A 24,897-nucleotide genomic window follows, 5' to 3' on the forward strand; every position below is an offset into this window, starting at 1 on the left:
CTCTTCACATCTCCACCCCACCCATATCCTGCACCTCCTTCTACCCCCTTCTTCCCTCCTTCTCCCCCTACCCCTGCAACCTCCATTTGCCATGTCCATCGACAGGTCTTTCTATGTGAAGATCTGTTTCCTCTGTATCATAATAAAAAATAAAGTTGAACAAAATCAGAACTAAATAAGCATTTCATTTTATGAGAAAGCACAATTATACAACCTGTTTCTCTATAAACTAAAAACCAGTGGATAAACAGACTAATGAATAGGTAATAAAACTTGTTAAATATGACTGACTGTGACTCCCCTTGAAACCTGTTAAAGAAACGCTGCCACCTTTTGGGGAATTATAAGGATGGCGTACGTTGTAGACCTTTCAGCTGTGCATAAAATCACAGAAAAATATACGGTCACACCACACAAAAATGAGAGTCTTTCTTTAGCTGTGTACTTCTATCTATAAATTAGCCTTCTTGTTATTTTAATGATCATAAATTGTTTGGGATGCTGTTTAAATTACACAGACACCAGGGAGCTGATACAGCAAGACTAGTGAAAACTGAGTATAATAAATTAAACTAGAAAACGAAAATTTCAGAAGAAATTTTAAGCGTGCCTATGCTGCTGCCAATGAGTGTAGTTTGTGTTAGTAAAGAGCAACTTGTACTTCGGTCCCATTAAGCGATGGTTTAACAAATTTCACTGCACACTAAAAGGAATCTGGATTTAAATATAACATAGTACTGTTGGATTAAGTGTAGGAAACACTAGTATAAGGTGTCTATGGAACAAATCTCCTTCAACATTCATAATGACCAAAGTGAGGACAAAGTGAGGATCAGTCAGCTGATTGTGTTTAAGGTAAAAGCATCTATAGACACTGAGATTGCTCCATATTTTAGTGAGATAACTCCAGATGTTTGTGGGTTTTGTCAACTTTGGGTGAACAAAAGCAGAAAAATGGTAAAAGATTCAGACATGGAAAGTCTGGTTTATTTCATGAATACAGTGAAACATTTTACAGTCCACAGAGCAAAGTAGCATACATGATAATGGATACTACAACATAACACGGACAGCGAGAAGCAAAACCCATTGTCTTACCAGCTGTTATATTCTTTAAACTTAAAATAAACCTTTGAAATTAGAGTTTAGTCTTTTAAGTCATCTATTTAAAAAAAAAAGAGTCAACACTTGTTTCTCTCAGCAGCATTACTGAAGTGACACTTTAACGATGCTTCTTATCACAGTCTTTATGATGAAAAAACATGTTCTCTCATTAGCAGATGTAGCAGAATACATTTATTGCAGTGTATGAGCTACACTTCTTGTAAAAAAAAAAAAAGAAAAAAAAAAGCTGATTGGAAATGCATTCCAGCTTTTTGGTTTTTCACTCTTTGATGGATTTAATATGAACAGCCACATAAAATTTATTCCAATTTTTTGCCTTTGCTTCAATTAAGGTCTTTAAAGCTACGATACCTTTCTTGTTCAAAAAGTTTACTGACACAGTAAAGACGTAGCTAGGGAACTCAGTAAGTATGAGCAGCAATAGCTTAGGGACACTTTCTCAAATAAAGAGGATTTCATCATCTGCAGTTCGTGAAAAAAGTGCCACATTAAAAACAAATCCGCAGATCCGCAAATTATGGATACAGACTCTTTTCAGCTATTGAGGTATACTTATGCACTTATCAGCATACAGTTTAAAGGCTTGCATTAGAGTGCATTGGTGTCCAGTTGGGCATCTTTTATGGTTATACCACTGTGAATTTTGCTATATAAATATGCTCAAGACTCTATCATATGTTTGACATCCAGCTAAAAATTCGAAAATATATATTTTTAAATCAGTAACTTTGAAAATTTAGAGGAAATGTTTTTTGGACAACAAATTAGTCACATTTTAAAAACAGTTTGAATAATCTGCGCTGACAGACAGACATTTATGAAGCGCCGGCTATAACACACATGAAAGGACCGCGGATGTCTTGGAGCAGAGAACCGCGTTGTATTGTTGCTTTTCCCTTAAGCAACGCCAGCCAGTCAGAAACGCTCTGTGTGGGTAGAAAATGGTCTGCACCGGCGCTGGTCCTGACGCGAAATGGCGAGGGTCTCACTCTTTGAGTAACGCTTCATATAGGACCGGGGGGCTTCCAAAAACAATAGATGGTGGGCCGATAAGTCTGGGGGCGATACACCTGCAGGGCATCACCTTGCTGTGCAAGTTTAAAACAATGAGGGTGGGGCACGCAGTTGCTGAGCTCCGGTGTAATTTGCCAAGATAGGTCTGGACTTCAGACTTCAGAAAATAGGCGATACCCTGCTCGACTGGTACATCTGCAGGGCTTTTACCTTGTCGAGGGTTAGGGTTAAAGAGCCGATGCCGGCCACCTTAAACAATAGGTCGGTCCCCGCTTTTACACCTGTCGGCTTTTACCTTTTCCTAAGGAATCCCAACAATTAAATGATACCCACGGTGGGCTTTTGCGTTCCTGAACAAATTCAAAAAATTAACCAGCTGCTGAAAGACGGATGGGGCTTGCGAGACTGGTTTTAGAAGTATCACTGCAGCATTTATTTCTAAAGGGGCTGAATGTTATTTGTGACCACCTATTGCATTAAAAACTAGCAGCCTCTGTCTCCCTCTTGGATTAACATTCCGAAATCCCGATTTTTAAATAAAATGATCGCATCAACCCGTGAAAGAAACCCCAGTGGATGCGTAAAAACTAGTTAAATTAAAACTAGCGCTTTGATTAACACTTGTGAACAGTCATGAAGGCTGAAATTACCCGTATAGAAGAAATTCCCGCTTGTGCCGTTTTTAAATAAATAAATAAAATGCTTGCATTGCCGCATGCTGTGACATCAGAATCACAAAATGAGTGTGATTAAAACTAGAGATGGACCGATCCGATATTACGTATCAGTCCGATACTGGCGCAAATTACTGGATCGGATATCGGAGAGAAATAAAAAGTGTAATCGATTCATTAAATATCAAAAAAGCACCTCACAAAACTTGCAACATGGCTCAGCTCATAACCATAGCACGTCAGAGCAGTGTGCTCACATGATAGAGCGCTGTGGCGTGCAAGACCTGTTGTCTGGTTGAGCATTCCTACCAAACCGGCATTTCATCTCAGACAAAGTTATCCCAGAGAGAAGTAAAGCAAGTGTGTAAGTTCATCTCTGAATGTTTGTTAAGCATTCCAGCGTTAAGCTTAACTACCTATATGGAGCGACTGCCTTTCTCTCCCTCCCTCTCCTGCTGCTACTTCAATCCTGAAACTGATCAATGATCAGCTGAAAGAAGAAAATAGGAAAGAAAAGTATTTCTTTGTGCCCCCCTTTCCCTGTTAATGCCCCACCTGGCCCACCTGGCAAAAACTTTGCTAGATCCGCCCCTGCACAGTTACCAGCTGTCAGCTACACAGAAAAAGATTCTGGTGTCACTTGTCTCTCAGAAACAGTTCATAACTTCCCTTCAACTCAATCATGTCAACCTAAAAGGTAAATCTGTTTGTCCATCACCTCTGATGATTCAGTAAGGACATCTCCTGGTTTCATCTTCATGTTTCCCTCTCACCAGATATCCAAACCGATATAATGACCAGCAGCTTTTACAGCTGGGGCTCCAGCAAACATCACCTGATACTAGAAATTTATATCAAATAAATTCTAACAACAGCTGATCAAGCTTAAATGTGCTGCTCGACATCCCCCAGTTTCCCCGCTCTGGCGCAAAGTGGGCGATAAACAAACATTCTAGCTGAAGTACAGGACAAACTGTGTTCTTTTTCAGCTCAATACCAAACGCTAATATTTTCTCTGAATGCCAGACGATTGCGTTTTTACTGGACGGTTGGCAATTCTACTAACTAACCTTATGAATAAAATAAAGTTCACTATGGTATCAGTAACATCAAAGCACCCACCCAGCTGTATAGAAACTCCGTCATGCTAGCTAGCAGTACCAGTTATTGTAACTGATTGTAAGTCAGCACAACGAAAATAAACTACACCTAAACTTGGTTTATATCTGATCCCAGATAGACTGCAGTTCATACCTTCTTACCTGCAATTCAGTTCACCTGATGCTCTGACCGCAGCCGCCTTGGGTCTGCTTCTTCTGCCTTCGGTTTCCCTCATCCACTGGCTGCTCTCTGTTTGAGCTCTGCCACCACCAAACAACTGAGTTATTTTTTCACATCGACCAGCATCTGGATAATCCACCACCTTCCACTGTTTATACCGTTACTAAAATGAATACATAAATCATCAAAAGTCCAAAACACGTAAAAAGTCCAAAACACGTAAAAACTCAGAAGAACGTAAAAACCCCAAAACACGTACAAAACACAACAGAAGTGCTCAAGAATGCTAGGCGCAGTGCTGAGCTTTTGTTACCCAGTGGCTACACAAGCTAGCAAGTACCAACGACTGGATTTGGTGTGTGGTAGTAACAGGTAAATTTACTTTTTTTAAAAAAATTATTTGAATATATATGTGTGCTTGTGTATAAATACACAAACAATACACATATGCTTTCAATTGTGTAATTTAAGTGATCTAGGTAGCTCTGTTTTGGAAGTTCAGTTAATGCTAGAAATGTGTTTTGGAATTTAGTGTAGTGTAAAGCGCTTTGGGGTCCTATGGACTAGAAAAGCGCTATACAAATGCAGGCCATTTACCATTTTTGGAATTTGTACATGTTTTGTCTTTAGGTGCCACTGCATATATTTATATATAAACATATATAAATAAAACCACTTTTTTTTTACATTAGTAATTCCTTTTGTGCATAATTTTATATTATTGTTAATAATAAATAAATTAAAGCAACAAAACAACCTGAAGAGCCGAAAGACCCGGGTCTTTTTAGTGAGTCGAGCTGAAAGAGCCGGTTCTCTAAAAAGAGTCGGAAATCCCATCACTTAATAAACTAAGGACTTCTGGGAAGTGGACTCCTCCCCTGTCCCGCCAGCTTTTAGCCAATCCTGCGTGATCTTCCTCCCACGCCCAGGAGTTTTTCACCATAAACACCGCCCCTCCTGTTTCGTCGCACGGCGCTGCCTTAACGGGCAGCTTAGAAACTCGTTTTTGTTTTAACCCTCAGCTTCATGCGAACAGTTTGACTACATTTAAATGATTTATTCTATATTTTACATTTTCTACTGTTGTATTTAATAAAAAACAATAGAATAGAATAGATATTCATCATACTGCAACTGAGCAAACAAATCGAAGAAGTCTTTGACCGTCCACATACCGTCTGGCACGCATTTTAATTCCCATTATTTTATCACTGTAGACATCTGTAATGAATCCTCATATGAGTAACACAGAACATAGACAGAACATTATTGATTGTTACTTGCTCCACGAATTATTTACCGACCCATCCTTTTTTTCAAAATGCTATGTTACTATATTTCAATAAGTACGCGAAGGCAGCATATGTCTTCCCGGTGGTGCTGTGATATTGAGAGGTCATACATTTTCAAAAACCAGGGAGTTAAGAGCAGGTATGTTTCCGTGATTGCTGAATTCACATCACTGATCAATAATGATCATATCTGATTAAATTAGCGCTCGCTCTATTTCCATATTTGTCTTTACAACGCTAACTGAGGTGCTAATGTGCTTGCTAGCTTGTAAACTAGCTGGTTAGGGGACGTTAGTTAGCAGGTATTTTGATGACATTAGAAATCTGTTTGTTCTCCCATCTGTCCGAACATTTGATGGTTTTGTTTTTGTTTTTTTTTGGGGGGGGGGGTGTTTTTTTACATTTAACTCCGTTTTATTAACAACAGTGGGTATTTCTGTTCTCCAGTTCGTGATTTGCAGTGCTGCTGTCGGCTACCTTGCTAGCGTGTTCGCTAGCCATTTAGCAGCCAGCTTGGTGACAGGAACTGGGGCACCTGTCGTGACAACCCCAAACCCATCTGCCACTGTGTCTGTTGCGGTTTTCTTTAATCGGCTATTTCGGTATGACAAACATCATTCATGTGGTTGTCTCGCTAGTGAGGCGATTGGAGGCTCGTGTACTTTACACATAGTTTGAAGGAGCAAACCAATAGCCAACTCCTCTGTTATCTATTTATCCACGCTATCAGGTGTTATCTCGCTCTTTAAGGTGTTTTTTTTTTGTTTTTAAATCAATTTGGTAGTTGTGACCTTCATGCCAGAAAGAACAAAAACCAAGGTCTCCACACTGCTGTGCCCCCCAGTTTCTTACTCAATTATGGCCCAAGTGCTGGATGAAGTTATCCAGTTAACACTGTGGTGAAAAGCCATAATGTGAACAGCACAGAGATAAAGAGTTGGATCTGAAAGAGGTCAATAGTTGTATTACAAGTGAGGTATTGTTTTATTTGAAATTGTACAGTCCAACTTGGATCTTTAAGTGACTGTGGGCTTTTTGGTGTGGTGTGGGCATTAAATGGATAAAAACATCATCTTAATTTTACTTTATCCTATACTCACAGACACAGCTCACATCACCAGCGTTTTTCATTACAATAATTACACTTGTAGGGCTAGGAATCAGGTCGCCATAGTTATGTTGTTTCAAACTTTGATCTCTGTTTGTGATATTTGAGCATGCATAAAATTTTAAAATAACATTCAGGGCATGTTTGTTGTTTTTTGGGGTTTATTTTTCTTGCCTATAAAATGTTTTGACAAGTCTTTTCTGTGAGAAATGCATTAGTTAATCCAACTCATACGGTTCTTTTTTTCTTCTGACTTGATGTTTTCTGCAGTGTTTTACGTTTGTGCCTGAGCACTAATCAAAATTTCTGAGTGAAGAAGCCAGGATGTCAGAAGAGGTGTCCCGCAACATAAACATCAAGGAGCCAAGATGGGACCAAGGCACGTTCACGGGCCGCGCCAAGCACTTCTTCATGGTCACGGACCCCAGGAACGTCCTGCTGTCCTCTGAGACTCTGGAGGAGGCCAGAGTGACTGTGGAGAACTACAGGTAGAGAAGGTCAAGATATAAAGAAGGGAATAGGAATGTATAACCCTTATTCCAAAAGACACTGTGTAAAAACCCATATTTTAATTACAATAGGATATAGAAAACATATCAAATGTTTAAACTGAGAAAGTGTACAATTTTAAGAAAATTATTAGCTCATTTTGAATTTACTGGCAGCAAAATGTCTCAAAAACATTGTAAAAGGGCCATGTTTACCATTGTGTTGAGTCCTCTCTTCTGGGAACTGAGGAGACTAGTTATGGATTTTGGGGGAGGAATGCTGTCCTATTCTTGGCTCACGTAGGATTTGAACTGCTCTACATTTTGGGGTCATATTTGTCATATTTTTCATCTCGTGCTGTTTTCAGTTGGTGAAAGGTTAAGTATGTATACGCAGTGTGTGGTTTTGCATTGCCTTGCTGAAATATGCAAGGGTTAGGGTTAAAAGAAGTCATGTGGATGGGAGCATGCGTTGCTCTTAAACCCGTATGTATCTTTATGGTGATTTCCAGGTGTGCTACCTGGCAATTTCAGACATTGAACAAAAATATAAATGCAACACTTTTGTTTTTGCTCCCATTTTCCATGAGCTGAATTCAAAGATCTGAAACATTTTCTAGATACACAAAAGACCCATTCCTCAAATGTTGTTCATAAATCTGTGTTCATGAGCACTTCTTCCTTTGCCGAGATAATCCATCCCACCTAACAGGTGTGGCATATCAAGCTGCTGATTAGACAGCATAAATATTGAGGGAGTGTGCAATTGGCATGCCGACTGCAAGAATGTCTACCAAAGCTGTTTGTGAAATTAATGTTCATTTCTCTGCCATAAGCTGTCGCCAAAGAGTTTGGCAGTACATCCAACCCGCCACACAACCGCAGACCATGTGTAACCACACCAGCCCAGGACCTTCACATCCAGCATGTTATCCTCCATGATCGTGTGAGACCAGCCACCCGGACAGCTGCAGCAACAATCGGTTTGCATAACCAAAGAATTTCTGCACAAATTGTCAGAAACTGTCTCAGGGAAGTTCATCCAAATGCTCGTCGTCCTCATCGAGGTCAGACGACGAGATCCTAAGGCCCATTGTTGTGCCATTCATCCAAAACCATCCCCTCATGTTGCAGCATGATGATGCACGCCCCCATATTGCAAGGATCTGCACACAACTCCTGGAAGATAAAAACATCCCAGTTCTTGGATCAACATGATCAACTCTATGCGATGGAGATATATTGCACTGTGTGAGGCAAAGATACTGAGAAACCCCATCACTTTAAGGTGCTCTTTTTATACCCAATCACGTTGCTAAAATGCTACCAATTAACCTAATTTGTTAAAAATAGCAACACCAAACAGCTGGAGAACTAACTCCTCCAGTGTTTTTGTTGCCCCTACTCCAACTTTTATGAGACCCACTACTTCCATCAAATTCAAAATGAGCTAATAGTTTTCTTATAGTTGTACATTTTCTCAGTTTAAATATTTGACATGTTTTTTGTTGATGTTGTTTTTTGTAAATAGAATATCGATTTATGAGATTTGCTAATCATTGCATTCTGTTTTTATTTGCATATTACAACAATGTCCCAACCTTTTGGGAAGCGGGGTAGTATGTCTGATCTGAGTAAGGCATGGATAGGAATGAGCTTTGAACGAGATTATATGCTGACTTGTTTTCTCCGGGGTTTTTTTTTTTTTTTTTACATATAACAAAAACTGTACTGTAGCGCTGTACTGTTATGACTTTTTCAGAGCTGGGATCGTGAAGCCTGGTCTGACGGAGGATGAGCTCTGGAGAGCCAAATACATCTATGACTCTGCCTTCCACCCCGACACAGGGGAGAAGATGTTTGTGATTGGCCGGATGTCTGCTCAGGTGCCAATGAACATGTCCATCACAGGCTGCATGCTCACCTTCTACAGGTACAGCTCAGGTTTAAACACACAATTCACTATAATCTGCTTCTAAAATGATTCCCTAAAGAGAATCTAGAAATGGAGAAATCTAATATTTAATAAATGAAAGACTGAATTTGATACAGTTTCTGTGTGACCAAAAGTCAGCCTTAATACAGCAGCAAAAATAGAAATGTTAATCCCTGTGCAGAGGGAAAATCCTCTTAAAGAATAAAAAATGTTGCTCTTAATTCTACTGATAACTCGCTATGCTGTGACCATTTAATAAGCTGAGATCAATTCATGTTCAGAATCAGAAGACTTTATTTATCCCCAAGGGGCAATTAACAAACAACCGAGCAGCATACGTTGAAGATAAGGACAATAGGAACAGGCAGTAGGAGTGAAATAATAAATACACAGTATATACAGTTTTAAAATTACACAGTTTTAAAATTAAAGTGACCGAAGGTGAATAAATAACTGCAAGTGACTAAAAGTGAATAAAGTGTCAGTAGTGTAGTGTAGAGTGTAGTTTATGTTTATGGGTGTGGAGAAACAGTTTGATCTGCAATAAAAGTATACACAATATGATAAAAGGTAAAGCTGAGATGACTTTTAATACTCTTTGTAATTACAGAAATAGATGGTGAAACGAAATAATAGATTATTGGCTATAGTTTTAAAAACTGATTTATTTAAAAATTTTATGTTAATAGTTCACATTTTATTTTAAGTATTTTTTCACGTTTTTGTTAATTTAATATTTAACAATTAAGTCTATCATTTTTGTCATATTATGTTTATGTTTATTACTCAGGTTCAGGTTGGATGTATCGTGCACTACCATCAACCACAATGTTGTTTTTGCATCCTACCACTTGAGGGCACCATATGGTGACATTTTAAAGTCTATATATTATAGCTTTATATAGTAAAATTGGTATAGTAAAGAAGAGAGCGAGTGCTTTGGGGGGTTTCTTAATACCAATATGAATATTTTAGGTGATTTAAGTTAAAGTTGAAATTCAGCATATATTTCTGGAGGCCTGTAAACTGTGCTAAAGGACCATTTGGTTTTTAGATCACATGAATAAAATTGTGACACATACCCTATCAAGATGATCTGTATCTTTTGCATGTGAATTTTATTCAAACTTGACTATGGGCTGATTGATTTTATATGAAGATGTTATCTGCTGGGAACACTAGTGTGAAATGAGGGTCCACACAAAGTTATCTGTATGCAGTTATGACTAAATGCATCTGTAGGTTACTTAGTAGTTTTGCCTGCATCCTCTTTTTTTTAATTATTTTTTTAAGTGTTTGTCGCTAGCAGCTACTTTCTCAAGTAGTGTCACTTCTTTGCCACAGCGCAAACGGCACCGAACACGCAGCGTGAAATCTCACTTCCTCAAACACACTGTCGCTGTTCCTTCATGTTTTTTGCAGGACTACTCCAGCAGTGGTGTTTTGGCAGTGGGTTAACCAGTCCTTTAACGCCGTCGTCAACTACACCAACCGCAGTGGAGACGCACCCATCACCGTGAAGTATGGAGGACTTCTCATTTCCCTTCCTCTCTTGATCATTCCTGTCCCACGTCTAAACTAGTCTCTGTGAGGAGGCTGTGGGAGCGGCTGTCCTCTCCCTCACAGCGGTATTACGTTCCACTGTTAAGCATGTTCGGCAGTGTCACAGTGATCTCATGCTGACTTAGATTACGTGCTCCTTGTTGACAACAGGTCAGCATATTTGCAATAAATTGCCCCTTCCAGACGCTGCAAAAATGCATTGAATGCATGCATTTATGAAGAACAGCAACATGCGAATGCATATTTATGGATCAAGCATGCAGTCAGTGAAACACATATTGTAATGTTCTGTTTTGCAATTATTTGCGAGGATGTTCTCGTTCATTCTTAAATATTCATACATGACTTCACACATTTCTTGGTCCACTTAAACTTTGCATTGATTCACCTTAGCTTAATTTGTAGACTCTGAGCTGCTGTCTTCATGTGGTGATGCATAATTGGCTCTATTTCACTTATGAAAATGCTGAAAGGGGATGTGGGTTCTCAGTGTGTGACCTGTGATAATTTTGTTCTTGCAGCCAGCTCGGTGCAGCCTACGTCAGTGCAACAACTGGAGCCGTAGTCACTGCACTGGGACTCAAGTCTCTAGCTACGGTAATACGTTTGTTTCAAGTGCAACAAACATGAAGTAAACCGAAGATAAAACAAACACACATGACCTGCTCTGAGATGTGATCCTGATTGCTTAATTTTGTTGTCTTTGCAGCGTCTCCCTCCAATCATCAGCCGGTTTGTCCCTTTTGCTGCTGTTGCTGCTGCTAACTGTATCAACATTCCCTTTATGAGGCAGAGGTGAGGTCACTAAAGTATTAACTATAATAGGCCACTGATTAATATTTTAACAGCTGGTATGACAGCTTTACATGATGTTTGTTTTTCCCCACTATCAGGGAGTTAAAGTACGGTATCCCTGTAACTGATGAGAATGGAAACCGGTTAGGAGAGTCTCCAAATGCTGCCAGACAAGCCATCGTGCAGGTGGTGGTGTCGAGGATTGGGATGGCGATGCCTGCAATGGGTAACGTCGACATTTTCTCTGCTTGGTCATTACCTTGCATGCATTAGTGACAATCTGCAAAGAAGTATCAGCTGAAACTGCAGCTCCTCTCTGCTTTATGGAGTTTTCTGGCTGGTTAGGTTCCCCGTTTTTCTGCCTGTTCTGTATAGTGTTCATCATTTAACAGCCTATGACCCAGATATTTATCTCAAGAGCCGCTAGACAGCAAACACAAAGTTAAGAGAATATATGTTGACTTTATGATCGTCACTCACCAAAAATATATTAGAAAATGTATCTTCACCTCACACATTCTGAGCCTTACTAACAGTTTCCTGTTTTGCTATTGAAGCAGAAACCCCCACCTGACTTGTTGTTCTGTTCACAGCCATTCCTCCTGTCATAATGAATGCTCTGGAGAAGAGAGCTTTCATGAAGGTAAGCGAATTGCATCCGTGTTTGCTGTACTGTTTTGTTTCTACTGAGTGGATTTACCAGACATGCTGGTATTTTATGAGGTTAAAGAGTCCCACCGCATTCCACATGTTGCACATACATTGAATGCTTGTGTCTGTGGACGCTCTGTACAGACAAACTCATCTGATATGTATGTGTCCCTGATTTTTATCTGTTTTCTCTGCAGCGGTTCCCAATTCTTAACGCTCCAGTCCAGGTGGGACTAGTCGGTTTGTGGTGAGTAAAGTAGACTTGTTATCAGTGAGAGTATCCTTTTATCAAATGATATTTTTAACTTCACCTAGAAAGTACCTGCAACAACATCTGAAACATTCCTGTTTTCATCTCATGATTTCAGCCTGGTGTTTGCAACTCCTCTGTGCTGCGCCCTATTCCCTCAGAAAAGGTACCAGTAGCCACTTTCACTCATTCAGTCTATATCTAGAGTTGTTTAACTTAGCTGCCTTTTAATGATGCTGGACCATCTCTTTGTAGCTCTATGAGTGTTAGCGGGCTGGAAGAAGATCTGCAAGAAAGGATACGAAAGACCAGTCCTCACATCACCACAGTCTACTTCAACAAAGGCCTGTAGGAGCAGCAAGCACATTTCCATGCATATGTTGAGACACACACACACACAGTGCTCTGGATTCAGTTGGAAGGGTGAAATAAAATATATTTGCAGGGGTTGTTGTTTTTTTTTTTTGTTAAGGCTCTTTTTCTTTTCTCTTGAGAGAAGAGCACCATCAATTTACAGTTTATTGTTTTGTGGTGTGCTTTTTGTCTTCCGCTGGTCACAGCTGAACTTTTGGATGGCTATTCATGAAGTTACTGATTTGTCCTCAACCCGCCAATATCTTGCGTTGCATTCAGGTTCATTTCTGATTCAGTTAAAATGAAGACTCATGTGTGTAACTTCTTCTGAATGTAACAGTCTTTTCTGCCTTGTGCTCCCACTTTTTCCAGTGTATATTCCAGTGTCATATATTTCGCACTGACAGTTTTGTTAAAGCTTGAGGCCACCAACTCAGTTGCCCCAAGAAAACTGTATGTTAAGTCGCTCTAAATAGCCCGACTCCTGTTGAAGTTCCTGTTTTGTTGTACCATGCCTGTTGTTACCCAGTGCAGCTTCTTACCCTCGTCTACTCTCCTCTAAGTGTACTTATGCCCTTCATATTCTTAGTCAAAGTAATAAGGTGCTCAGTACCTGTGGCAAAGATCTTTATATAGCAAATTGCTCATCCTATATCAGTCAACACTACAAACTGTGGTTCTCATCAGCATAAGTATGTACTGTGGCAGCCTGGGTTTTTTTTTTTTCTTTTTAAAGGTGATGGCGCTTTTAAATAGTGGCATCTGGTGGAAAGAGGATAGTGTGTTGTGTGTCCATGAGGAAGTAGAAATGCTGTTGATATCGTTGATAAGGATCTTAAATTATCTTAAATGTATTGCTGCTGTTATGTGAATACTAACTCACAGTTTGGAGGAGGGGTTTTTTTTAGTGTTTGCACCTGACCTGAAGTGGGCTGGGAGACATCAAAACAGCCAGATTGTCAAAAGCGCGAGAGCCACTGATGTCCTGTTGAACCAAAGGACAGTAATAAATGTTGTGTAATAGGTCAAAATAGTAAACTCCTGGTTATAGGTCATGGTAGCTGTGTGTGCACAGTGTTTGTAGCTGCTTTGTTAATGTGGACAGCTCGGCCGAGTTTGAGCATCTTTGATCAACAGTCATTCACATTGTTGACCAAGCTCTCCAAACGCAGTGTCTCCAGTGTGGTTAGATAGTGGTGATGGTGTCTTAGTGGTGTAAAAATAATTATATTTTTCTTGGATATATTTATGTACAAAGCACATATAATGTAGAAGCTACGAAGCACATTTTTGAGGGATTTTAGAGATTTTAATTAAAATGTATGCCTCTGTTAGTGAATGCATCAGATGGCCCCACATATGCACTTGGAAACAATGTCCTCTTCTCTTGGTACATAGTGTAACTTATTGCAAATGACTAGGAGCTTCTCCTGCTTCAAGACCAATCAGTTCTCAGATTAAAGGAGTGTTCCTATAGTTTGATTTATCACTGTTGCAAATTACCAGCTCGGATTCAGTGTTAGTATAAAGTGATGTTTTGTGTATGTTGGTTAAAAATGTGACCACAGTAAGATTGTATAGATCACCAAAATTCATCTCCATTAAGACACTTCGATGTAGTTGTGGACAGATGTTGGGCGTTAAGGGACTGTAGTAACCGCACAGCATTTGCATTTTTGTGAATGGACTTTTTGTACAGATACAAATGCACAGTGATTGTGTTAATGTGCGATTCCAACAGTCAGTAGCTTTATTCACCAAACGTTAGGAGAGTGTTGCTACTTGAAACTTAAATGAAAGTGGACGTAGTGTTTTGGGTTTTTGTTTTGTTTTGTTTTTTAACTATTGGCTCTGTTGTTTTGGAGAGAAATTGGGTTTTCATATGAACACTTCACTCCCTTTCATCTCATCCATGTGAACAGAAGGCTTCTGTTTGAGTCCCCTGCTTGAATTGGACACCAACGTGGGATCACATGCACTGCAGGACAGTGTTTCACACTTAGCATCACTACTATAGTCTATATGTAGAAATGTTTGCAGTGCCCACTGAAGACATTTTTGCTACGATGCTGACAGCAGCTACTGTGTGATGTGTTTGCTGTGCTGCTGTAGGAGTTAACTGGATTTGTGTTGCTGTTTTAAAGGAGCTTTTACAAGTGTGCATTGATGATTGTGAGTCTTCATCATGCTGGATAATGCTGATTGAATCGTGGCTTCGCGTCTGCTAATTTTTAATCATTTGTGGTCTGCTAGCTTTCGTTGCTCGTAACCAAGTTGCTTTGTTCCCATCTTTCTCCTTTTCTACTCGCGTTTTGGTGCACAAACGTTTAAGAACAAAACTGAGGGGTTTGAGTCGGCATTCAGACACGTTTGGAAACTTTCATCGTCCCAGCTTGTGACTGTGTTTTACCACCGTATCATGTCACACCTGTAGAGCCAGCCAAAGATGAAACGGGTAAAGGACTGAGGAAGTGTGTAGCTTTTTAAAAGTTTTTGTTTCAGCTTTAGCAAATGGACCTTTTGCCATACTTGTGCAAAAACAGTTTGTTTTTTGTGTATTTTAACACAAGTGGTCCTCTCCACCAAATCCATTGTCTTGAATACAAAGCTACAAGTTTGAAAATGTAAAGAAAGTCCAACACACACTTTATGTTTGGAATTCATTTTTTTGCCATTGATTTTATTGACAGTAACATTTTAGATCACAGAGTTCTTTCAGTGTTTTACAACTTTGCATACTGAAGGCATGCATGGAAAAGTCATGTCATGCTACACTCCATGAATGTTTTGGTTATTTTATATACATACAACTCACATACATGTAGACTTATAAGTATTGTGTTTTCTCCCTCTGTTTGTATTGTTTTGAAATGTATATTTCCTGGACGTGAGATGTATTTTAATCTGAGCAATAGAATAAAATGTGTAACATCAATGCCCAAGCATGCTTGTTTCATGCAGTAATATTTAACACGGGTTATTATCACCATATAAGTGAATATTTCAGCAGAACAGTTCAGATATGAGCGTAAACATTTAACCTAACTTAAAAACCACTGAATTTTGGTGGTTGGAACATTCACAACTTTAATCTGACACCGTCAAACAAAGAAATTTCACACTCTATGACATGGTCACGTCACAGTCAGCAGAGCAGGACGAATTAGGCTGCTGTTAGATGAGTTAACTGATGAATATAAGAGAAAACAAAGTAAATGTGATCACGTCTCTCCCTGTGTCCCTGCTGACTTTGCCACTGCTGTAACTTAAAGTTTGGCAGCCCTCTGGGTCCCACCCCACTGACCTGGGGGCCCAAGCAGTTGCTTGCCTTACCTAGTGGTAAAAAGCTCCTCTGCATTACTACTGCTTCATATAGAGAGCTATAGATACACAAGTGTGTGTGTGTGTAAATTGTCCTTGTGGTAGCTCCTATATGTAAAGGACTTTGCCTCGAATTTATACACACTGGCCACTTTATTAAGTACACCATTCAACTGCTGTTTAATGTAAATCTTTGATCGCTCAGTGCATTTCATCATGTAGACATGGTTAAAATAACCTGCCAAATTACATGGGTTCATCCTGCTATCACTTCAATGGGGTAATATGGTTAGATTTTCATGTACCTGTAGGGATCTTGGATGTTGCATTTTGAAACAGTTGAAGTCATCATACTGATGGAGAGTCCCGCAAATGGACCATTACAATATAACCTGCTTAATAAAGCATGGACCAGTTTCTCGGTGCAAATTTGAGATAAGAATTTTCTAACCTTTGATATACTTGCAAGAGGGAGAGAGCCGTTCTGGTGACCTTACTGATGTAATAATACCAAGGTTCCTGACAAGAGTATTTTTTGTGTCTAAAGGTGAAATGATAGAACATAATAAAACCAGACTCATGCAGAGGAATTCTTTTGGTTTGTTTTTGTTGTTGTGCTTTCAAGGATAAAGTTTTAAATGTTCAAAACTCAAAAATACTAAAGTTCTCTGAAAACTCTCATAAGAGCTGTGTAAGTTGTTTTATTAGACCAAGTTTTAACCAATATACAAATTACATTTAAAGAAAAAGAAAAGCACAGATATTGGATGAGGTCTTCTTTATTCACTGTTCTGCAGCTGGTATGCAAATGTGCAGATGCATAAAATTCTCTCTCATACGCACAGTCATACAAAAGCGAGCAACGCCTGCACCACAAACAGTCCTCAACATGACGACAGCAGCAGTGTGTGTGTGTGTGTTTAGGCATCAAACTTGCTCCCCTCGACCAAGAGTTTAGAGTGAAGTTGTCATTATCACACACAGACCGCACGCTCTTGTTATGTCAAAGGAGTGTTTGAGAGCTTGACCAGTAGAAGCAAATTAAGCTTTTACACAGAGTCAACATTTCAAATGTTTCACAGTTATATTCAGATGTAAAATTCAGCCATTAGATTAAAGCATCTGATTTTCAAGTGACCTTAAATAAATGGCTGCTGCACCTAAAAGGAAGTGATGCCTTTAATTCCCTAACATTTTCATACCCGTGTCAAGAATCTAGCTTGTAGGTGGCTTGATTTTCATAACCAACAGCAAATTACATGTGCAAAAGTCAGCGGCATCTTATGATATTAAACAACACGGACTTCATAAATACCAGAACGTTACTGAAATAATAATTATATTCGATTTTGACTGAAACTCTGCATGAGGTTAAAAATATTCAATTTGCTATTCAAGTTGTGATCTAATAAAAGCATGCTACGAAAATTATTTCACTGGTACAATTTTTTTAACGGCCTCTAGAACATCGGCCGTGTCCACCTTATCGCCAAACTCCTTCTCGCGGTGTTCCAGGAGGATGCCCTGCCAAAAAACAAAACATGTGCTTAAAAATAGAGACGAATTTTGTGAAGCATCACTGAGCCAAATCTGTGGAAGCTACCTGTTCTGCTGGTCCGATGACAAACACCCCTCCGAGGACAAACCCCTCTCCATTCATGTTGCCCTGGTACCCAGACCTCCAGGCTCGCCTGAAGTTCTGCCACACTCCCAGGCGAATGAACCCCAGGCCTCCCATCCTTCTCTGCACCGGGCCATAAAAACGTTTCTGCAATGCACATTTTAGTTTCAGTCCGCCTCATTTATACACAGCGTACAGCAATTACAGTAGCATTATTTGACTGCTACTCTAAAACTGATTTAACACTGCGTTCTCATGACCCAACACTCTTACTGTCAACAAGCAATCCCTGCACTGCTGCTTGATTTGAGATTAAAGATCATACAAAAGACAGGGGTACTTGTAACTGTGGTTCTGTCAGGACATTCGGTAAAACGGCCCCTTGCAGTTAAGACAAGATGCTGGTCAGGATTAATTTATTCACAGAGCTCCCATTAGAAAAACCATTAGGAGGAAGGAGGAGGGCATTTAAGAGCTTTTTAAGCAGCAGAGGCAATGTCAGAAAGACAAAGAGGAGATATATGCTTGAAAAGCTTAATAGCAGCGAGCTAATGAAACGCGACAGATTAGATCGTGCGTGGATAATGTGTGTGGTGGATACCATTAGAGACGCACTCGTGCCGAGAATGAAAAAGATAACGCTGAGAAAAAAAACTCCAAAGAGTTCAGCGGCGATGAATTCAGCCTTTCACATGAACGATTACCTTCCTTTCAAACAGGCCTCCCCTGCTGTTGTGGGTGTAAATATTTAAAAGCCAAACAATTTATCAGCATTAATAACTGACAGATAACAGTACTCATGTTACCATCATGGCAAATAAACATAACCAAGTGATCATAACGACTATGAGCATGTTGATTTAGACGTTTGCAGTGAATCTCTGCAGAACCTACAATGTAAGTGAAGTGAGTGGCCAACGTTGTTGCCAGCGTTTAAGCTTTTTCTGGTTCATTGCGTGCCAGTGTGACCGTGTCCTGTTTCATATGCGGTGTCGGCCAATAAAAACAAAAAGATGCGACGACTTTTTCCACTCCTGCGTCTTCACTCTTTGTTGTGGTCAGTTGGTTTTTTGATTTGTTTTTTTTTCCTCGGGGGTAAACATATTTGTCCTTCAAGTTTTCCCATTTCTTTGTACATTCCTTCATTTAAATTCCGATCATTTCAGCAATCACCCTGCAGCAATGTGACATTTGTGAGTGTTTATATTGATGCTATGATTACTTTTTTTGGATGATATAGCAGTTATTATTATTCTTTCATATATTAAATTCAAAAAAGTCACCTGAAATGCACAGGAGGACTCGACATGCATTTCAGTACACCATACGGTTTCAGTTACGAGGTAGCTACGATGGTGATTTCCTGCTGAAGCCTAAACCGGAAATCTATGCTAGAGGTTTTTCAGTTCAGCCAGGAACTCTCAGATTATTCTCACAATTTTTCTGAGCATGCCCACTTGTTATCTACAGCTGCTAACCTGTTCATCAATATAGATGTCCCCAGCGAAGTGCGGTCTGAAGTCCCGGATCTCTGTGCCGATGTCCTCTTTCACAACAGCAACCAGAGGGACCCCGAGCTCTTCCAGCTGGGGCTTCAGAGAGGACAGCGCAGAGGCCTCCTGCAGCAAGACAAAAATACCAAAAAGAGAAAATCAATCTCATCACATGCACTTATAGTTGAGTGGAAACAGACAATGTTCATTCACAGAGACTTTTGGCGTCACCTCTCTGCACAAAAATCATCCAGGTCTTCTTACAGCCATGACCACAGCCCCATTCGTCTCCCACAGGCTCTTTGCTTTGATGACCTTCTCATCTGCAGACAAACCCACATTGAACTATTTCTTATCAAATCTTTGACCTCACGCGTTAGCGATTAAACGCAAGTCGCAAAGATTACGAATGCCACAGTTAAAAGAATCTAACAGAGTTTGCAAGATAGAGAAAACAACAAAATGTTCACGGTCACATGGTGCATCTCTTTCACGATGTTCATTAAATACTCAGCATAGGAATTTGACCAAAGTTTACAATGATTTAATCTGCCAGAAAATTCTAGAAAGTGGCTTCACTTTACATACTACACAAAACCTCATTCGCTGCATGTGTAATGTGTCGAAACGCGCACGAGGAAAGGAAACCACATGTGGCTGATTCTAGTGCTTATGTAACTTTATATTTCCTTTTAATAGCCTTAACTACATCTGCTGTTAGTCTGGTACATTCCAATATTGTACCGTATCAGAACGCTTTCTTACCACCCGTGGTGGAGTGCAGATCAGCATCTTCAAGGTACTGCAGCGTTGCATTGGCAGCTTTAGTAAGACACAGATCCGTGTTGGCCAGGAAGATCCCAGTTAGCGCAGCTCCGACGGCACCCAGACCCACAGCCCACATCCCCATTCCAAAGAGCTCGCCCTCCAGCCCAGAAGCAGAGGACAAAACTGCAACACAAAAAAGCAAAAGCATGTTGAGAAGAAGAAACATAAGCATAAGGGACATTAACTGTTCTTTATTAGAACAATATTTCACAGTGCTAGTGCAGACATCACATCTCAACTGAGATTGCATCTCAACAAGGCTCAGCATGCCCATTTTATTTGAATCTGGTGCAGACTGTAGTCTGTGAGTGTGCGTTTGTTTTTGCCACTGTACTCTTATCTAAAACTCACCCATGCGATTAAATTCCTCACACACAAAGATCTGCAGGCAAATTTCGACTAGAGCAAATGTGCTTCTCGATAAAGCACAGCTAACCGCAGAGTTTGTTTTTTGTTGACAGTGTCTTTTAGAAAATATCGCAGCATAACATCAGGCTGCAACTACTTATTTTATTGTTTTAATTATTTAAAACATAATCTATCACCATTTCCCAGAACTGAAAATCTTTAAATATGGTTTGTTTTAGGTTTTTTTTGTAATTTTATTTTCTGAGAACTGGTTTATCGATTAACTGCCGAAGGGTTGGTAAACTGTGCGTATGGGACTCCAATCTGACGTTAATTGAATTATTAAATGACTCGTTTAACTTGTTTGTTTTTGTAACATTTCAACCTGGAGTCATTCCAGTGTACGGTAAGTGGGAAGAAAGAAAAAAAAAAAAAAAAAAAAAGAGTCGCCATGCACAGGTGAACAAACCTGAAGTCTGGGCTGTGACAGAGATTGGCTAACTGTGTAGGGAGCAGTCAAATGTGTCCTTGCCTGAAAGGATCTTGTTTGGGTCTGGACTGGCTTTGGCTTTACTTTGGTGAAACGGGGCAGCCTGGGTCCTTAGAAACTGAGGCCTGGCTGTGGTGGAGGGCTGGCTGCCTGGGTTAGAGCCCCTCACGGAGAGGGCAGAACAGCGGAGGGCAAGCCTCCAGCTCAAAGCTGTGGAACATCTGGACAGAGCCAGCATGGTGGATAAAGTCTGATGATCTGACTACACACACTCTTAAGATTTCGCTGGAAGACAGAAACACAAGTCGTTTCTAAGCAGGTTAAAGCATAGTGCAGTGCAATGCCATAAACAAACAACAGCATAATCCACCTTTATCAAAAGCTAAAGTCAAGGATCGACTTGACAAGTTTAAAGGAAAAGAATTTCAAACTTTTGCTTTCATTGTGATCCAATTATCAGGTTTTACCACCTGTTAAACAAGTTCGCCAGGCTTCAGTTACGCTCACACTGCAGACGGTGCAATCAAATGTAACAAAAGCATAACGTACAAAATGTTTGATCTTCCTTACAAAGTCTACTGTGTAACTATTTTTCAAGTTCCTACTTTTGCCCCTTAAGTTCTCTTCTGTGTAGCAATAAAGACAGAAATTACACTGAAAACCAAAACACTGTTGCCAGTTTACAGCATGCTACACAGAGGGAGTCAAATCTGGCTTTTCTATATAGTCAACTTTAAAGTAAGATCAGAAAATACTAACTTGTCTCCATTGCCAAAGAATGAGTGAATGCGTCCCCTCCTGTGGTTCAGCCCATCCGGTTTAAAACTCAATCACCCAAAAGCATTTGAGTTCTGACTCCTTATTACTCAGAAAATGAAGAACCAAAAAAATATAACCGCAGCAGCCAATCATCTGTGCAACGCACACAAGAGTCTGACTTTCTACATCTGCAGAGCCAGAAGTGAAAAAAAGGAAAAAAAAGCTGTCAACACTGACTGCTGATCAGAATCTAGTCTTCCACAAAACATGTAAACAATGAGCACGACCAGTAAATTACAAGTTTCCTAAAAAATAAAATGCTTCACTGGTGATAGCGCAACAAACCCTGTGGTATAAAGTAAATTAGTTGATTTATCTACACTTTATTTGAACGTTTTTTTGCTTTGCTTTTCACTTCTTTCATCTGTCATCTTGCTGTAGAGTGAGTCCTTTAACTCATTTACACCTCAAGTGCATGTCGATGAGAATACCGTGCAACTTTATACTTTTTCTAAAGTAGATGTTTGAATAAAATATTTGACAGCTACAGTAAAAAAGTAACCTGCTACGACATTAAAATAACTTTATTTTATTTTTACTTGTGTTAAAGTATTCATAAGCTTTTCGTGGCTCAATCTGTGACTTTTACCTGGAGAACTAGCGTGTCACTCATTATCACAATTGATAACTCAATGTAATTATGAGCTGATTTGTATAAAGCAGCTATGAGTAGATGTATGGCATTAGTATTGTCTACTCTTTCAATAAAAAAAAAAATAAAAAAAAATTCTTATTGCTGGTGGTTTTTTTTAAGTTGCAGTACGTTTGGCCTCTCAGGGCCACCGTAGAAAAGAAAAATAAAACCATTACACTGATGATGTAGAGGTCTCAAAAACCCATGTGTCAACGCATTAATAGTTCCTCTACCTTTGACATTTAGCATACATGTGAATCAGATGATGAGATGGCAAAAACTAACTAACAGTCGCCCACAGATCACACGATACAAATAATGACCTTGATACTGGTAATTGTGTAAGATGTTTGTTTACGATGACAACTGCCCAGGCAGACCAAACTTCAAAACTGTAAATGAAAAGGTGTGATTATCTGGACGATTGCAACTGCGTGAAAGATACTGTCAAAGTCCAGAGAAGTTACTGTGGTTTATCACAGCGTCGCCGCCTCATAGATAAACCGTCTCCCGTAAATTAGCATCTAAAATGAATACCGAGTCTGCAACCTGAGCCAGCCGTGCCTGCCAATGCATCCGTGCTTGCTCCGAAAATGTCACCGTGACAAAGATAATGAAGTAGTTTTTCAAAAAATACACACTTACCAAAATCAATTTAGCCACCAGTAACGCCTCTCACTAAACGGCTTGTCTTCGGACTTTTGCGCAGGCGTACTAACCGATTCTAAGCGCAGGGGAAACTAATCGAGCAAGATTTAATATCGTTTGACGTAATTGAGAAAAGTCAAAGCAAGACTGAGAAACAGGTAAATGTGCGGGCTCTCTATGAGCATCGCTGATGTATCGTTTTATTGTTAACTACTAGGGATGCAGTTTACATTAAATTTTCATCATATTAGGCCCAGATTAAGGTGTTGGTTTTGTGCGCTTTGGGATCAGAGCTGTTCTGTCTTTATTAGTTTAGAAACAACCCATCATTAAAAACACACAAAACATCATTACACAGTCGAGCTCATATAACCAGACATTGAGTCATTACACATTTAAAGTGTCACATTTTAACCACATCGCATGACATCTCAGCTTGTTCATTCTTATTTGCTAGAGGACATGCTTTTAGGAACATGTTATCTATCACTATCACACAAGCTAATAATAATTCTGGCATCTATCCTTTCATGTCTTCTCGCATTTTGCAGGCTGCTCTGAGCACTGCCAGCATATTCACTTTATCCCCAAATTCCTTCTCCCGGTGCTCCAGTAGAATACCCTGGGAGAAGAAATATAATCAATCATAACCAATGAAAATATCCAGATACACTTGCGATAAGGTATTTTTTCAAACTTCACTTGTGCTCTACCTGATCTCCTGGCCCAATGACAAAGACTCCTCCCAGCACTAGTCCTTCACCTCTTAGGTTTCCCCAGAAGCCCCTCCTGTAGGCCCTCCAGATGTTCCTCCACACACCGATGCGCAGAAACATGGAGAGACACATCCACCTCACTTGTGGGCCATAGAAGTTTTTCTGTGAGAGTGAATATAAAGCTTATTGGCTTTAATTATGAAACCTTCCTTTTTTCTTTGAATATCCCAAAACATTGCATAGAGGAGCAACATAAGACCTTCTGATCCACGTAGACTTTCCCCAAAAAGTATTTCTTGAAGCAGTCCAGCTCCTTGCCGAGGTTTTCTTTCACCACCGCAATGAGGGGAACTTCAAGGTCCTGCAGCTGGGAGTTCAGAGAGGACAGCTCAGCAGCCTCCTAGAGGGACAAGGAAAGAAAGAATCAAAAGCATGAGTGAAAGATAAGCAGTTCTTTTTACACACATGGGTATCTCACTTCATACCTCTCTGCACAGTAATCATCCGGGTCGGCGTACGACCATGACTACAGCTCCAGTCTTCTCCCACAGGGTTTTGGCCTTGTGTCTCTCATGGACTAAAAGAGACAGCAGAGCATTTCTGAATCTAAATGCCACTGAGTTTCCCTTAAAGAAAGAGAACTCACATCCTTAAAATGAACCATATTTATGTGTCTTAAAAATCTTCTCTCCTCTAAATGTTAATGAAAGTTTGAATGGTGTTGGATAATTTTACAAATTTACAATTTTTCACATAATTTAATTACTCTCTCCGTTTATCAGTCTTGCAGACAAGTTCCTGTGTTAATACACACACACACACACACACACACACACACACACACACACACACACACACACACACACACACATATATATATATATACTTTTTCCCACCACAAATAAAAAATACAATTTGCATTTCAAATGTTCAGATCTCTAAGTTGTTATAATTTTAATACTGTTCTTTGACTTACCCCCTCCAGTTGTCTTCAGCTCTGTGTCCTCCAATATTTTTAGGTCGGCCCAGACTGGTTTGGTCTGGAACCAGTCTGTAATGGAGCTTATGACCTCTGCAACAAACAGACTCACTGCCTTCAGGACAGTGGTAACAGTCACCATGGTCCTAAACTGGCTCTATGAAGACCTGCACAGAAAGCAAGCACAAAGATTAACTTTCAGATATGTTTCCGTCTTTATCGCACGCTCATGCAAGCTGGGAATCAAGATGATCTCAAAGTCTTTTCATGGGACAGTCCCTCTGAATGTCACCAAACTAAACAACATAAAATAGTGTCATTAATAATGTATAAGCACTTAACTGAACTAGAATCTGTAAAGTAACTCTTACCAGGCTGTGCTGCACGGAGAAATGTGGAGAAATCTTATGTTTTCAAGCAGCCTGGTAATCTCTCAACCCTCAGATCAGCCCAATCACAGTCAAATCCT

General features: G+C 39.8%; 2 protein-coding genes and 1 pseudogene across 7 annotated transcripts; 1 reads left to right on the forward strand and 2 right to left on the reverse strand.

Annotated features, from left to right (window-relative positions):
• The first annotated feature begins 5,369 nt into the window (after window positions 1–5,369).
• On the forward strand, window positions 5,370–12,626 carry sfxn3 (sideroflexin 3). Of its 2 annotated transcripts, XM_004551720.4 has the most exons (12): window positions 5,439–5,525; window positions 5,834–5,988; window positions 6,765–6,982; window positions 8,745–8,915; window positions 10,341–10,439; window positions 11,003–11,078; window positions 11,191–11,276; window positions 11,375–11,502; window positions 11,870–11,919; window positions 12,125–12,174; window positions 12,296–12,343; window positions 12,433–12,626. In XM_004551720.4, exons 3-12 carry the CDS (start codon window positions 6,819–6,821, stop codon window positions 12,527–12,529), a joined length of 969 nt encoding a protein of 322 aa, XP_004551777.1. In that variant the 5' UTR covers window positions 5,439–5,525; window positions 5,834–5,988; window positions 6,765–6,818; the 3' UTR covers window positions 12,530–12,626. The 2 variants fall into 2 exon arrangements, with proteins under 2 accessions (XP_004551776.1, XP_004551777.1); XM_004551719.2 differs by lacking the exon at window positions 5,834–5,988 and having other exon boundaries at window positions 5,370–5,525.
• A 3,890-nt stretch (window positions 12,627–16,516) lies between these two features.
• On the reverse strand, window positions 16,517–22,811 carry LOC101476995 (peroxiredoxin-like 2A). 4 transcript variants are annotated; one of them, XM_012919233.4, is made up of 7 exons: window positions 22,731–22,808; window positions 20,675–20,917; window positions 19,732–19,917; window positions 19,198–19,289; window positions 18,952–19,092; window positions 17,456–17,620; window positions 16,517–17,376 (listed from the first exon to the last, which is right to left on the reverse strand). In XM_012919233.4, exons 2-7 carry the CDS (start codon window positions 20,868–20,870, stop codon window positions 17,281–17,283), a joined length of 876 nt encoding a protein of 291 aa, XP_012774687.3. In that variant the 5' UTR covers window positions 20,871–20,917; window positions 22,731–22,808; the 3' UTR covers window positions 16,517–17,280. The 4 variants fall into 4 exon arrangements, with proteins under 4 accessions (XP_012774687.3, XP_076747786.1, XP_012774688.3 ...); XM_076891671.1 differs by lacking the exon at window positions 20,675–20,917 and adding an exon at window positions 21,392–21,579 and having other exon boundaries at window positions 22,731–22,807; XM_012919234.4 differs by lacking the exon at window positions 22,731–22,808 and adding an exon at window positions 21,392–21,579.
• Window positions 22,812–22,892: 81 nt separating this feature from the next.
• On the reverse strand, window positions 22,893–24,897 carry LOC101469184 (peroxiredoxin-like 2A; annotated as a pseudogene). Its single transcript, XR_013101369.1, has 6 exons — window positions 24,800–24,897; window positions 24,426–24,595; window positions 23,935–24,026; window positions 23,709–23,849; window positions 23,447–23,611; window positions 22,893–23,355 (listed from the first exon to the last, which is right to left on the reverse strand). The product of XR_013101369.1 is annotated as a peroxiredoxin-like 2A (transcript).

The sequence above is a fragment of the Maylandia zebra genome, linkage group LG13, assembly GCF_041146795.1.
Source record: "Maylandia zebra isolate NMK-2024a linkage group LG13, Mzebra_GT3a, whole genome shotgun sequence".
NCBI classification, from domain to species: domain Eukaryota; kingdom Metazoa; phylum Chordata; class Actinopteri; order Cichliformes; family Cichlidae; genus Maylandia; species Maylandia zebra.

Bases quoted from the DNA above. Each gene is read 5' to 3' on its own strand.
- sfxn3 (XM_004551719.2), top strand. From the start codon at position 6,819: ATGTCAGAAGAGGTGTCCCGCAACATAAACATCAAGGAGCCAAGATGG. The intron at 11,277-11,374 runs GTGAGGTCACTA...CCCCACTATCAG, and splicing joins ATTCCCTTTATGAGGCAGAG to GGAGTTAAAGTACGGTATCC. The intron at 12,175-12,295 runs GTGAGTAAAGTA...TCATGATTTCAG, and splicing joins GTGGGACTAGTCGGTTTGTG to CCTGGTGTTTGCAACTCCTC.